The sequence below is a fragment of the Leuciscus leuciscus genome (assembly GCF_965113295.1).
Source record: "Leuciscus leuciscus genome assembly, chromosome: 24".
Taxonomy (NCBI): Eukaryota; Metazoa; Chordata; class Actinopteri; order Cypriniformes; family Leuciscidae; genus Leuciscus; species Leuciscus leuciscus.
In genome coordinates, this window is record NC_138723.1 from 8,723,686 (window position 1) to 8,738,958 (window position 15,273).

The window sequence follows — 15,273 nt, forward strand, 5'->3', positions numbered from 1 at the left end:
TCATGCAGTTTGCGTATATTCAAATATGATGCTTCAGGACGCATCATATGACACCAGTGACTCCAAACAACAATGTTCTTGCATGTCTTGTAACCAAACATGATGCACCAAGTTTAAATAAGTTTAAATAAGTTTTTAAGAAAAGCGTGTTTGTGTTTGTTTTTAGTCTGCACCTTGTTTACTCAGATGCTGTGTGTCAAGACAATAGCTTGTCCACACTTAAATAATAAATCCTGGAGATAACCTCCAGCGATGTGCTCTCCAGATTAATGAACGGTGAAAATTGCGCTTTTACATTATTAACTTCTGCAACCCTGACAACCTGATTTCATTTTCTCTGTCCCTGTTAATTACAGAATATCCCCCAGCCAGGCTATAAAATGATCAAACCATTATTATTAACTATCTTTAAAGCCTCATCTTCTTTTCCGCTCCATTTTAAAAAGATCATTTAAAAAGTTTTAATTTCCCTAGGAGATTTTTTTGCAACTGCAACACGTCTTATAACATTCAGCAACAAGTAGCAGCAGCTTTTTGTTTGTTGCTGCGGAAATAACATCTCCCCTATCAAGAAAACCAGTCACACCTGTGCATTTTCATTTGCATTAGCACCCAATAAAGCGTTTTGAGAATGTTTGGGGAGATAAACAAGCTGGAGGAACACAAACTAGATGACTTAGCAGAGATGGCTGGCAGGGTGAATCTCATGAACACATGAACACATTTCACCCCAAAATCATAATAGTAAAATAATAATATTTAGCAAAAAGAAAATGAAGATTATTTATAACATTATTTTCATGAAAATGACACTCATTATCTTTCCATATTCTCGTTACCGTAATGATTCCCGATTTTTTATTTTTAGGGCTGACCATTAGGGATGGCACAATGCGTATGTGAGAGTTAGATCCATTAGACATAGGGCCATTAGACGTTCACAACATAGACGGTAAAAAAAGATCTTCCTTCCACTCAAGAAAATGTTTTAGAAATATTTTTGAGTTTGGCTCGCGTCCCATTCGATTACATGGAGAGGGTGGGGTTTCTGACCTATACTGCAGCCTGCCACCAGGGGGCGATCAGGATGCTTGGCTTAAATTTTCAGGACATGTGCGGCACACTTGGTTCACACCAAAAATGTTAATTATAAAAATAACTAAAGTAATAACAATACATAGAGATGCACGGATAAAAAAAAAATTCTGCGGATACGATAGCCGATAATTCACGATATCTGCCGATACCGATAGTTTGATTTTCTTAAGGAAAGAAAATCTCTCCCAATTAATGCTGTATATACAAGGAACCATCTCATTAGATATAACTATAATATTTACCGGTAGGTTAAAATTAACAACAGAGCCCAACATACCTTCTGAAGTGCATTCATTTTTATTTTGTGCTATAAGCATCAAAACATTCAGACTTTTTCTTCACACACACTATATAAGATGCAGTCTGACGTGTTTTCTGCCTCCTTTTGATTGACAGGATACAATCAGCCCTGATTATTGGCTGTTTTTTAACTATTTAAAAAAAGTATTACTTTTATTGACCGATACATTGGTGCATCTCTAGTCCACACTAATGGACGATAACGTTCAGTTTATTATAAGCACGCGTCGCAGTTTTGTCGTCTGTTGCTTTAAATGCACTTGTGTTTTTGTTTTGTTAATTATTCTGAATTCTGCTAATTAAATATATCACCAACATAAAATGATCTAGCTGGCTGACGTAGATGACATTAAAGTAATGAGTGTTTTGCGTTACAGTAATGACTACTGGAGGGAAATGTGCCTAATTTTCATAAAAAATTATGGAAAAAATAATGCAACAGATCTTAATGAGGCTTCATTTCCTTAATGCAAAGTATGAGTAGTTATTTATTTTATTTCATTTGAGGCTGAAGCATGACCCGGACAGATCCTTGACAGCCTTTGACGTACGAAGGAGCTCTATTTATATCACATCTAGTAAATACAGTGACTATTCATGAAATACGTCTAAAAATATCTGATGATCAAATATTTGGAAAATCCAAACACTTTTGGACCTTATCGAAAGTCAAAATCGTCTGTTTCTATAATGAGTAGCGTTCCAGTTTTCATACAGAATTTGAGGCTGATGGGAGAATGCCAATGAAAGGATATAATTGCAATCAGACACTCTCTCTCTCTCTCTCTCTCTCTCTCTCTCTCTCTCTCTCTCTCTCTCTCTCTCTCTCTCTCTCTCTCTCTCTCTCTCCCCTCAACTAATTAAAGACACTCAGCTATAATGATGGCGGAGTGGGAAAATGGCGTGGTGGAGTTGGCGGCCGGTGCTGACGTGTAGCGTGCGCCGGTGAGGGCGTGACCCGTGACCTGTCCTGGCCCTCTGAGGGCGTGTTCAGAGAAATGCCAATTACGATGCGGGCGCTGAACATCAGTGTCGTGTTTCATCACTCTCAGCCCATCTCTGCGCACAAAATGTCACATGCATCAGAGAGGGGCTTAGCTGTAAAGGGTAAAGAGATGCTATCGTTTTTGTGCCTTTTTTTGCATATTCATACTCTGCCTGGGCTCATTTGAATTCCATCTAAAAAAAGCGAAGATAGGCTTTGTGTTGTTTCCTGGTAGGCTGAGGGGACAATCGCGCTCCAATAGGGAGACAGCATTGCAGTGGCTCCGCCTGTGAAGCCAGCTCTCCCTTCCAACAACACCTGGCTGAGTTGAATAACACAAGCGCTGTGCTGAACTCGTACCTGCTGTGTGTGTGCGTGTCATGAATGACCCTGTGCATGAACTAATTTTTAATAAGAACTAAAAAAACTGCGCCGTCTCATTTATATTGGAGGTGGATCTCGAATGTCTGCATGACTGCAGTTTATGTTTCTGAATTGATTCAGTTGTTTTTTCTATACGCATGAGACTTTAGTTAACATTTGTGTTTGGATCGCAAAAACCTATTGTTCATTTGGTACAAAGGCCACATATCCATTTTTGGTTGTTTATTTTTGGGATTTTATTGATTTTGACTGTGAGAGAGCAGACCGGAAAGGTGGATGAATCAGATCGGGAAATGACCCAACCTGGATTCGAACTAAACGTCTCCCACGTACACAACATGTCGGAGCTCTTGCTCTTCCCAGCAGGCCATGTCTCTGACCTTTGGCAGCAGTTTATTTTTGCCCTGAAGTCTGAAAATAATGTTAGTCCTGGCTTCTTGGAGCAAAATCTGTTGCAGTTTTATCTACCCTCTCTGCTCTTTAGAATTAAACAGCCAGTTTTTGCTTCTGTACCTTTAAGGCTTTTAAATGTAAATGACCTTTGTTGTGATTGGCTAATTTCTTTGTATGCGAAAACTACTGGCGAATAGCACAGACAGCGTTGGTATGTAAATGAGGTCGGTCTTGTTCTAATATTCACATGGTTGTGACCTTTCAACCGTTATGATTGATCTCTAAATGACCTGTTCTTTTTCATAACTTTAAGCAATATCACAGAGGAAGTTGTGTGCGACCAAACCACAGCTCAACGGATATTCAGTCGCAAAATTCCACCGGTTAGTTTGTATATTTTTAATCTGCCAATGAAAATAGTTTCAACAGGAATAAAAAGGAGTGTTATGTGTTGTCAGGCAACACAAAAAGACGGAATAGAGTATACGAGTGGAACAAAATGCATTTTGCATTCCCGCTCAAAGCCTTCTGTAATTAATCCGTTCCTGCTCCACTCCGGGTTTTCCATTTCTTGCTCCCATCACCAGAGAAACCTACGATGAGTGATACTGGAATGAGATAAAACGCAAATGCTTTGTTGATAATACCACACACTCTACTTCCACTAACATCAATGATGTTAAACTAAATATAAGCACTCTTGGAGGTCTGCTTGGCCAATCAAATTCAAGGATCAAAACTAACTGTTTTATAATATAGTGTATTTGTTTTTCTGATTTTGAATTCACTATGTGCTTAACATTTGGTTTCAGAAAACCATTGAAGAGCTTGGTGTTTAGGACTGGACTATGGGATCAATATCACATAAAAAGTATAGCAGACATGGATCAAAAAAGAATAAGCATGAATCAAAAAATGTAAAAATATATTGCACAAACTGAAAAAAAGAATGCAAATTGATCAGAATAGCAAACAACGTGGTCACGTATCAAAATATAATAAGCGTAAATAAAAAAATAACAAGCATGTCTAAACTTTAATCACATTAAAAATGATATTGCACAAAAGTTAAACTTATGTTCATGTTTTCTTAAAAATTATGTTTTCCTTGGTTTTATTACTCTGTACTTTGTGCTCTTACATTTTCTGCTCATATTTTACTCTTTTGTACTATTCTTTTTTTTGGTGTGTGTGTGTGTGTGTGTGTGTGTGTGTGTGTATGGTGTGTGTGTGTGTGTGTGTGTGTGTGTGTGTGTGTGTGTGTGTGTGTGTGTGTGTGTGTGTGTGTGTGTGTGTGTGTGTGTGTGTGTGTGTGTGTGTGTGTGTGTGCTATTCTGATCATTTTGCTTTACTTTTTTCAGTTTGTGCAATATAGTTTTACATGTGTTTTAAAATTTTTGTTTTACGCTTGTTATTATTTTGATTCGTGACCACAATACTTTTGACGGGATATTGATCCCATACTTGGTTTGACTCCCCCAAATAACTAAGTGATCATGATAATGATTTGATTAAACATTAGTTAATATTAGGAAGACATTTGATTTGTTTATACCAGAGTTAAAAAAATCCTTTTCACTAATTGAAATAAACTAAAAAGTAATATAAATATTAGATGGAAAAAAACTGTTGAAGCTAAAGTAGTAAAAAACTAAAACTGAAAATAAAAAATAAAATAAATCTAAATAGAAATATATAAAAAAAAATGAATTAAATAAAATAAATAAAATTACTAAAACTAAAATGAAAATAAAAACAGAAAATATTAAAAATAAAAAGTAATTTAAAGTATAAAAAAAACAAGAAGTAAAAAGTATATAAAATATACTTAAAGTATATCAAAAAGTAAAGTATACTAAAACAACACAGATTTAAATATCTTTTGAATTGCCCAAATAGTTTTAAGTAGATTAAACATAAAATGTCTCAATTCTGCACATTCTTTATCGTCTAGCACAAGAAATTCAATTCAGTCACAAAAAAGCTCCAAAATTAGAAACTGAGGAGGAAGACAATTACAGCGTTATTCCCTGAGCTGTAAGAGCCTCGCTCAGGAAATACAACACAAATGGACACATTTCCTCTAGAGCAGGGCTGGGCAACTCCAGATCCATTTTCCTGAATAATTTGGCTCTAGCCCTGATCAAACTCACCTGCCTGTGGGCATGTACAAAACGTGTCCTCCGAGGTAAACGCATCCCCGTACTTTTGTGTGTTCACATAGAGGTTTTCATGGGCCAATGAGAATAAATCTAGATTTACCTGACGTTGACTTGACCTGACGTTATGCATGATCTGTCGTTTTATTTTTTATCCAAAATGAGGCAATGCAAGCATTATGCAGCGCTAAACGCTCTCATGTAATGCACTGCGCTAGAGTCTGGCTACAGTATCTGAGGGCAGGATCACGTGCCAGCCATCTTGTAGCTGAATAGATTGTATTCTTGATCTGCTCACCTCACAAACAATTTGCTGCTAATGGATGCATTTGTGTGCTTGTTAGACACCGTCCTCAAGGAATTGATGCGCTGCTGAAATTTCCCTTCTGGACTGAAAAAAACAGTCCTTTGATACGGCACAGGGCCTTTCGATTGGTTTTCTGTACTCGTCACGCTGGTCTGTGTTATTAGATTTTGAAAGGATAATGTCACCATCCATGTATGCCGATGACATGAGGAATAGTTTAGTGAAGCATTTAGTTTTGGAATACATTTGAATTCATTCCCTTTTTTGTAGTATCACTTAAAGATGGTTGATTTTACAGGTTTGAATTCAATTTTGCTAAACATTTACACCCAAGTTTGGAATATAAGGGTGTAATAGGGGGTGTTTTGGGTGGTTTCTCTGGTTCCCACGTTGACTCATTTTGACTGAGACTTTTATTTTATATTTGTGTGTTTCAGTGGGCATCTGGAGAGCCTCCTGTTTCCGTCTCCTCGTATTGCTGTACTACCATGAGCAGTTCCACTCCATCCACAGGTACTGTCTGTTCATCAACATCACTTCCATTAACAGGCTAGACACTTTCAGACCATTTTCAGATGACTTGACTTGGCCTTTTTGTTGAATTATTCATCTGAAGGATAGGGCTGGGCGATAAATCGATTTTATCGATTCACTCGAATATGTAGTTTACGTCGACTTGTTTGAATGAAAATCGGTTTTCTCTTTAACATCCGCCGACGCTCCCCTCTGGGCTCCCGTAGGTCCGAACGGGCTCAGCGTTTGCCATAGAGATGCACGAACAACATCCCATTCCACCCATTCTATGTTATGTTACATTTTCACTGTTTACAAAGGCAGGGCCTGCCATCTTGTATTTTTGGCTTGTTGTTTCTAATTGCACTTTAACCCCAAGGGGGAAATCCAGATCAAATCCCACAAGGGATAATCAAAAAAAATTAAGTTAAAACTTGTTTTGAACAATTTCTTTGTTCTCTGATTTTATTAAAAAAAATCTATTTAAATGCTGAATTTCTTTTTTTAGGCCATATCGCCCAGCCCTAGTGCAGGATTACTTTCGGTCACAGATTTAAAGACCACATGAAATCAAAGTTGTCCCTGCTTGCTTTCTTAATAAATGTTGTTGTTCGCGATTCATGTCGAATGTGTTTTCATTATCTATTATTAAAATTGAATAACCTTCTCTGCTTCTGAAATTACTTTTCTTTTCTGCTAAGCAAGGGTGTAAAAGTGCGGCAAAAATAATCCTTCATTCTGATTGGTCAATTACAGCATTCTGCGGTATAATGAGCGATAAACAACTTGTCCCAGTCAGCTGATTTCCTACATAGTGGCTGTGTTAGTTTAATGTCTCTCATATCACTCGCATAATAAAATAATTTAAATTCAGATCAATATTTTATGCCCATTTATTTATTTGCTAAGTAGCCGAGTAATAATGGAGATAATGTATGCTACAGTGAGCTGCTCATTATCGCATAAACCTCTGCTTCAGCTCAGAGTCCTGATCAGCAACTGTAAGTTATCCCTTATGTATTACCCCTATATGTTTCACCTACACATTTTATTCCATGCTGAATATTCAGATTTGTTCCAATATCTTACAAAAAAAAAAAAAAAATGAAAAGGTCATACTACAAAAGATAAATGGGTGGCGAACCTTGTTTCGTTTTGACATTCTTAATATATTTCCATGAAAAGTGTAAAACAGACTATTCAAACTGTTTTCATGGATTTTTTATGGATTTGCGAAACATTTTCCCACAGTCGTGATCACACAGGAATCATCTTAAGATCTTTATAAAGTCTGTTAAAGTGCCCTTATTATTATTTTAAAGGCTCCTAATTTTTACAACAGGTTTACACATACATCCAACAAAGTAAAAAAATACTTTAATTTTCTCATAATATACATTTCAGCATCACCTCATTTCTCAGTGTCTTGAAACTGTTCGATAAAAGATCCGGTCTCTCTAAACCCCACCTTTCTGAGAGCCGACTCTGCTCTGATTGGTCAGATGGCCCAGTCTGTTGTGATTGGTCAAACTTCACTCTGATTGGTCAGATGACCCAGTCTGTTGAAATCAAACGGCCATTACCATATGTAAATTTCAGCATTTGATTCACGGTGATAAAAACTCCCTAAGTCTCATACCTTGGAAGTGCATGCAAAGTGGATTTTTAACGGCACTATAAATGAACTATGCAATGATCAGTGTATGATGGTGAAATGGTTGGCGAGTGTATTAGCTGTTATTTGAGCATCTGAATGGAGATAAAATGGAGGGCAGAATGAAATGACCCCATCATCTGCTCTCTGCCATTTCTTTTCTCTCTTGCTCACTCATCCTTCCCCTGGTACACAATAATCCTTAATATGTTGTTGTGCTTTGGAAAGGGAAACAGTGTCTCTATTATTTTCAGAGTTTAAAGTGGAATGACCAGGGATAGCCTCCGGACAGCTTCTATATTTTGATATTTTCTGCTTCTCATGAAAGCTCCCCAATGAAGAGCTTTTAAGATGTTCTTGGCATTTTAGTGATTCGGCAAAATAATTGCAAAATGATGGCTTTTAATGTGGTCTAGTGCTGAATGGTGCCAAAAATCTTTCAACCGCTAGTCTGAAATGCACAGTCATTATTAGCATTTAGCCAAATTAGCACAAAATACAATCTTGAATTGAACTTGACCTCAGGCATTTGTTTTCCCTGTTATGTAGTCAGTCGCATCATTGTTTGGGTTTCTTGGCACAAAATGGCCTTCACAGTACATCGTGGTCGTTGCTACACAAAACTAAGGAAGCCATAACAAAGCTGACCCTGAGTCTGTGTGCTGATAGCCCAATCAAGCTAGCTTACATCAAGGTCAATATAGTCCCTGCTGTTTAACACTGATAAACATGCTTTCAAATTCCTCCCTGGTGTTTTGTGTTGTTCACACTCTTTGAGCTGTATATATTGTCATTAACTGAATGGTAATAATTATACTAGAAGGCATATTTACTCTTTTCTGACCACTTTAGCTGAAAACTTGTTTAATTAGAACGTAATTAGAACAGATGGGAAGTTGTTGATATAAAATAGTAGCTAAAATTAAACATTAGTCTTTTACAGTGTGAGGAAGCTACGCTGAATCTGTAAATGTGACAAGCTACAAGTTAAACTATAGTCAAGTTACCATTTTAAAATAGTTAGCTACACTGTTAGCTACACTACAAGCACAAGCTACTAACAAAAAGAAGCTGACTACATTGAAGCTGTGTTTGTTCACATTGAATTCACAGTTTGAATTTTCTTGTTTAATTTATTTTCAAGATCTGAGGTGATCCATTTCCACTTCCAGAATGGCTATAAAGCAAAATGAACACTTTTAAGAAACACTTTTAAGATTAAATAAAGCACATAATCAGTACCTGAGACTTTGTATGTTGTTGTTTCAACCGCTATGTTGCCGAAATAGTTTTTTTTAATAGAATCCAATGTCGCCTGTCGTGACAAAAGCTCTTAATTAACATGGAAAATATACCCTTTATCGCATGTCGCCACAGCGCGCCTGCTTAGGACAAAGTGTTGGTTTGTTTAGTTTAGTTTGTTACTCCCCAACACTGGTCCTATAGTCACTGCTTTGTCCTTTACCACTGTCATTTATGGCTGTATAACATCAGAGCTTGTTATCTGAAAAGCATTTAAGGACCGTATCCTTTTTTCCTATACGAAGCAAACCTTGTGTTCCAGCACATCAAGCATATGAGAGCCCAAAGGCTCGGAGTCGTTGCACCTTGGCAAACACATGCACACTTGATTGCTGTCTACTGGGACCACTCTGCCAGAACAGTACAAAAGTATTTCTGCCCTGTCAAACCTGACATACTCCCTCTTGCCCCTGGCAAAGTTGACAGTAAAGCCCATAACCATGAGTTAAAGCTGATCAGACATGTTTGACTGAGGTTATGGTGTGTGTAAGTGAGTAACCAGCCTTTATCAAACTGAAGACTATTCTGTTCTTACCCTAATACATGATGGATCATAAATGTTCAAGGACTTTTCATTGGAAGTGAGAGGTGACAACAGACAGGTAGAACTGCGCAAAGGTAATACTTGTGGTGTAGGGTGGCATTTCAGGAATGTCAGATATGGGAATTGTTGACGGGAAGTCACAGAGAGCTCGGTTGTGAGCAGCATTCCGTGAATTCTGTGGTGTCCTAGCAACAGTTTTACTGTAGTGGGATTTCACAGTGCATCGCTGAATTAACTGTGACAGCAAGGATAAGATTCTTCTCTAGTCTCTTGGGTGATGCATAGACAAATATCACGGAAAACGGATGCTTTCTACAAATGGATAATGCTGCCTCAGTGCTGCAGAAATCCTGTGATTTGCAGAACAACTTCCTCATCCTGTATTGGCTTTGTTTGTTGCACAAACAGAAGTTTGATATTTGCCTAGTATTTTAGAGTTGTTTGTATTACTCCAGTCTTCAGTGTCACATGATCCTTCAGAAATCATTGCTGATTTGCTGCTCAAGAAACTTGTTTGTTTAATTGTTATCAATGTTGAGAAAGCTTAATATGTTTGTGGAAACGGTGTTCATTTTTTTAAAAGAGAAATATAAAGTTTCAATGGAACAGCATTTATTTGAAAAAGAAATATTTTGTAACAAATGTATTTACTGTAACTTTAAAAAAAAATTAAATATAAGATAAAATCATGGATCATGTTTATTGTTTTATTTTTTTTATTTTTGCTTTATTTTATTTAGGCCTATTCCTTTTATAGTTCATATTCATTTAATTTTAAATGTTGTCATTTTTTGCCTACAAAACAGAATGATTCATTAAAGTTTGTAAAGGCCAATTATTTAAAACTTTGGTAATGTAAGAAATCTATCTAGATTTGCTAGCACAAACCATCCCATGCATAGAGTTTATATATGGCTAGTGCTTTTCAAAGATCCTTTTTACTCATTTCCTCTTGAAAAGCCTGTGGCATATTCGATTCAGGGATGGTTCCTCTAATCACATTAAATGCACAACAATAAGATTTGTTAACGACACAATGAGATGAATTGGCATGGAGAAGCCAGATGCCTTGATAGGTCATGTGTATGGTCACCATGGTAACACAGGGTCATTGGAAAAGTGGACCAATCATCTTCCTGTTCTCCTGTTGGCTGATATGTGGCGAGATGCCTGTCTCTAGGATACGTCAGGGTCTCATCCATGCGTCATATATAAATCCATAGTTGCAGTAACGGTTCAGTAATATTAAAGCAAAATGTATGTAAGATTATGCATATAAGGGGTTGCATATGAGGTTTTTAAAATATGCTAAAGTTCCATAATTGAGCTTATTAAAACTTGAACATTTTTATATTCTCAATGAGCCTCCAGGGTGAAAAACTGCAGACTAAGAGCTATTCAACATCAGTGTTATACTCTTTCAGCATGTTGTGTCCTTTCTGCAGTGTGGGAAAATAATGTGAATACAATCTGCCTGTTCTGTAAAGGGATTATCTAGTTTCTTTAACTCTCTGCATGTGGTAGGCTACTGCCTCTGCCTGCATTGAGTTATTCCACTGGAGGTTTTGTTTTGTTGCCTATTTAATCGCACCCATGTTCGGTGTGTTAACAGTAGATGTCTTGCAGATGCAAGCTTGTTTTTCATTATCCATATTGCTTTTGACTAAATCTAGATGCCGGGTCTGTACTAAGGCAGACCTCGTTAGTATTAAATGTGGGTTTGTATTTGTTGCAGTCAGACTGGGCAAGTCATTTGAAACCCTGATTATATTTGATCTGGATCAGTATGTGCATATGTTTGCAAACATGGTTTAAGCACACTTTTATTCCCCACAGTGCTACAGTATAGTCTCTTTTAGTTCATTTTATGATGTCATGGAAGAATTCAACACTTATCATGGTTTTGAAAAACTAAAATGTTTGCTGACACCAGCTTCCAGAAGGACACCTTAAAACAGAAGGCAACACAAATTATAATAACCCTCATAGGACTACATGTTGTTGCTTGGTGTCTGTTGGTTTGATAAGGCTTGTTTTTTGTTGTAAATCTGTTCTCTGCGGTGAATTTCATAAAGGTTCTTCTCCTTTTAGTGTCAGTGTTGCATCATAAATGACAAATTGACTGTAAACACAAGCCTGTAGCGGTGGGAATATAAGAAAAAGCCTATTGAGACCAGGTGAAGCTTGAAGATCTGTGAGGGATGGGAAGGTATCTGCATGCTGGGCTATTAGAGGAAGGACTGGGTTGAGAGGGGAGGGATGGGATCACTGTGCTGGGCTGTGAGGGAAGAGTCTAAATCACTGTGCTGGTCTGTGAGGAAAGGGACTAGATCACTGTGAGGGAAGGGTCTAGATCACTGTGCTGGGCTTCGAGGGAAGAGTCTAAATTACTGTGCTGGGCTGTGAGGGAAGAGTCTAAATTACTGTGCTGGGCTGTGAGGAAAGGGTCTAGATCACTGTGCTGGTCTTCGTGGGAAGAGTCTAAATTACTGTGCTGGTCTTCGAGGGAAGAGTCTAAATTACTGTGCTGGTCTTCGAGGGAAGAGTCTAAATTACTGTGCTGGTCTGTGAGGAAAGGGTCTAGATCACTGTGCTGGGCTTCGAGGGAAGAGTCTAAATTACTGTGCTGGTCTTCGAGGGAAGAGTCTAAATTACTGTGCTGGGCTGTGAGGAAAGGGTCTAGATCACTGTGCTGGGCTTCGAGGGAAGAGTCTAAATTACTGTGCTGGTCTTCGAGGGAAGAGTCTAAATTACTGTGCTGGGCTGTGAGGGAAGGTCTAGATCACTGTGCTGGGCTGTGAGGAAAGGGTCTAGATCACTGTGCTGGACTGTGAGGGAAGGGTCTAGATCACTGTGCTGGGCTTCGAGGGAAGAGTCTAAATTACTGTGCTGGACTGTGAGGGAAGAGTCTAAATTACTGTGCTGGACTGTGAGGGAAGAGTCTAAATTATTGTGCTGTGAGGGAAGAATCTAGATCACTGTGCTAGGCTGGGAGGGAAGGGTCTAGATCACTGTGCTGGACTGTGAGGGAAGAGTCTAAATTACTGGGCTGGGCTGTGAGGAAAGGGTCTAGATCACTGTGCTGGGCTTCAAGGGAAGAGTCTAAATTACTGTGCTGGGCTGTGAGGGAAGAGTCTAAATTACTGTGCTGGGCTGTGAGGGAAGGGTCTAGAATAGATCACTGTGCTGGGCTGATGAAAGAGTCTAGATCACAGTGCTGGGCTGATGGAAGAGTCTAGATCACAGTGCTGGGCTGAGAGAGAAGAGTCTAGATCACTGTGCTGGGCTGAGGGAAAAGTCTAGATCACTGTGCTGGGCTGATGGAAGAGTCTAGATCACAGTGCTGGGCTGAGAGAGAAGAGTCTAGATCACTGCTGGGCTGAGAGAGAAGAGTCTAGATCACTGTGCTGGACTGAGAGAGAAGAGTCTAGATCACAGTGCTGGGCTGAGAGAGAAGAGTCTAGATCACTGTGCTGGGCTGAGGGAAGAGTCTAGATCACTGTGCTGGGCTGAGAGAGAAGAGTCTAGATCACTGTGCTGGACTGAGAGAGAAGAGTCTAGATCCCTGTGCTGGACTGAGAGAGAAGAGTCTAGATCCCTGTGCTGGACTGAGAGAGAAGAGTCTAGATCACTGTGCTGGACTGAGAGAGAAGAGTCTAGATCACTGTGCTGGCTGATGGAACAGTCTAGATCCCTGTGCTGGACTGAGAGGGTAGAGTCTAGATCCCTGTGCTGGACTGAGAGGGTAGAGTCTAGATCCCTGTGCTGGACTGAGAGGGTAGAGTCTAGATCCCTGTGCTGGACTGAGAGGGTAGAGTCTAGATCATGGTGCTAGACTGAGAGGGAAGAGTCTAGATCACTGTGGGGCATTTTATTAGGGAAAGGTCTAGTTCTCTGGACTGTCAGAAAGGGATGGAATCACTGTGCTGGGCAGCGAGGGGAGGATTTAGATTGGTGAGCTGTGAGGGGGGAAATGGGATACACTGTGCTGTGTTGTAAAGATCTCTGGACTGCGAGGAAAAGATTGGATCACTGTGCTGGGCCTGTTCATTTTTTTAACTGTGGCTGGTCGTCATGCTGATGGTAGCACTTTCTTTTGTGCACTGCTGTTTCTCGTTGCTTCCTCTCGTCGGCAGGCTTAACTTTGGAAAGAAAGAGTTTATCAATGCGTGAGAGAGAGAGAGAAAGAGTTATCTCACAGTCACTCATCCTTGCACACTACTTTATTCATCATAGGGAGCATGGTACCAGTTTTACCCCACATACAATCTGAGGAAGATTTGACCCGTATTTTAATGTGGCTGCAGAAATTGTCCGTGTATTACAGTAATAGAGCTTTTAAGTTCATCACTCATACATGGCCTACTAAGGACCAGACAAATACATAAAAGCAGAGTCTAAAATGCCCATTCATTTGTTTTTGCTTCTGAAATTACTTCAGGGTGAAGTGTACAACTTTCAGTGATAAAGTGCTTTCTCCTGTCCTGTCCCAATTTAATGTTTTGAGACAATTTTACGAAAGCCATTTGCATGTTGACTTCGTGAAGAATAAGTGCTTTCAAACATATTGTGATCGGACATGTCATCTTTTGGCTCAGTGGTGTGAGTTTGGGACAATCAATGGGAAATTGGGCAAATTGACCACAAGTCTGCCCAGTGCCCACTGTAGTTTGTAATCTGTCTTGGTAAAAAAATAAAATAAACGTATAATACATGCACATTCTAGGATCTTTTTATATCTGACACTGAGACTGATACAAATTGCTTTGATGCCATTATCTACAATCAGACGAACACAAGGATTGCATGGGCTTGCAAGAATGTGAAAGCTGTAAGTGTTGAAATCTGAGGCAGGCACTACACCATGGTCTGTCTCTGTTAAACCTGTCACCAGCCTGTGATGTGCCCCTGGACATAGCCAAGTGCCAAACGCCCCACAATGGGTGCCATTTGGAGTCTTGACAGACTACAGAGGCCTGCATAATCCTGTAAGAGGCTTGTTGTATTGTTTCGGGGGGAGCATCAGAGAAACTGCCCACCACTGTCATATTGTCAGTTTCTGCCTATGTCTCTCTGTCTAGTGTATCTTGTTAAATTCATTCTAGGTCCTTCGTGAGGCCAAAATATTTTGTAACGGTGACCTTTTTGGTGTCAGTCAGTCGATAATAGTGGTGTTTGGTTGGTCTTGCTTTTGTAATATCCATGTACATCAATGCCAGTTTTGGCATTTGGAAAACTAGTAAAATCAAAAAATGGATAATCTGTCTCTCTTTTTTTTCTTCCTTTTTGGCAGCTAATGGCACTGACAGTAAAACATACAAAGGAGACCGATCTCCCTGTGGCCCCTCCCGCGTCCTCCACGTCCGCAAAGTACCCATCGAAGTGTCTGAAGCAGAGGTCGTCTCACTAGGAATCCCTTTTGGCAAAGTCACCAACCTGTTGATGCTTAAAGGGAAAAACCAAGTAGGTGCTCCATGAACCTGTGAACACATCTCTGCCCTATCTTTCAGCTCTGTAAGTTTTTAGTAGCACGACTATCGGAACCTCAGTTATTTGAAAAACACTGATGGGTTTTAAATTTGCCTTGTGAGATTCTCAAACCTCACCTTATGCTTTCAAGTTGGTTTAGTGGTG

At 39.2% G+C, this 15,273-nt stretch overlaps 1 protein-coding gene and 1 long non-coding RNA gene across 4 annotated transcripts in view; both read left to right on the forward strand.

Moving 5' to 3' along the window:
• The window catches only part of LOC309489907, a 112,120-nt gene that overhangs the window by 52,103 nt on the left and 44,744 nt on the right, over positions 1-15,273 (forward strand). The window lies entirely within an intron of this gene.
• Positions 1-15,273, forward strand: part of ptbp3 (polypyrimidine tract binding protein 3) — a 70,886-nt gene that overhangs the window by 29,587 nt on the left and 26,026 nt on the right. For 2 of the 3 annotated variants that reach the window (XM_082158812.1, XM_082158814.1), the window contains exons 2-3: positions 6,064-6,139; positions 14,933-15,102. In XM_082158812.1, the coding sequence (XP_082014938.1) occupies positions 6,115-6,139; positions 14,933-15,102 (195 nt within the window). In that variant the 5' untranslated portion in view covers positions 6,064-6,114. The remainder of the gene's footprint in view (positions 1-6,063; positions 6,140-14,932; positions 15,103-15,273) is intronic. The other variant, XM_082158813.1, reaches the window with a different exon arrangement.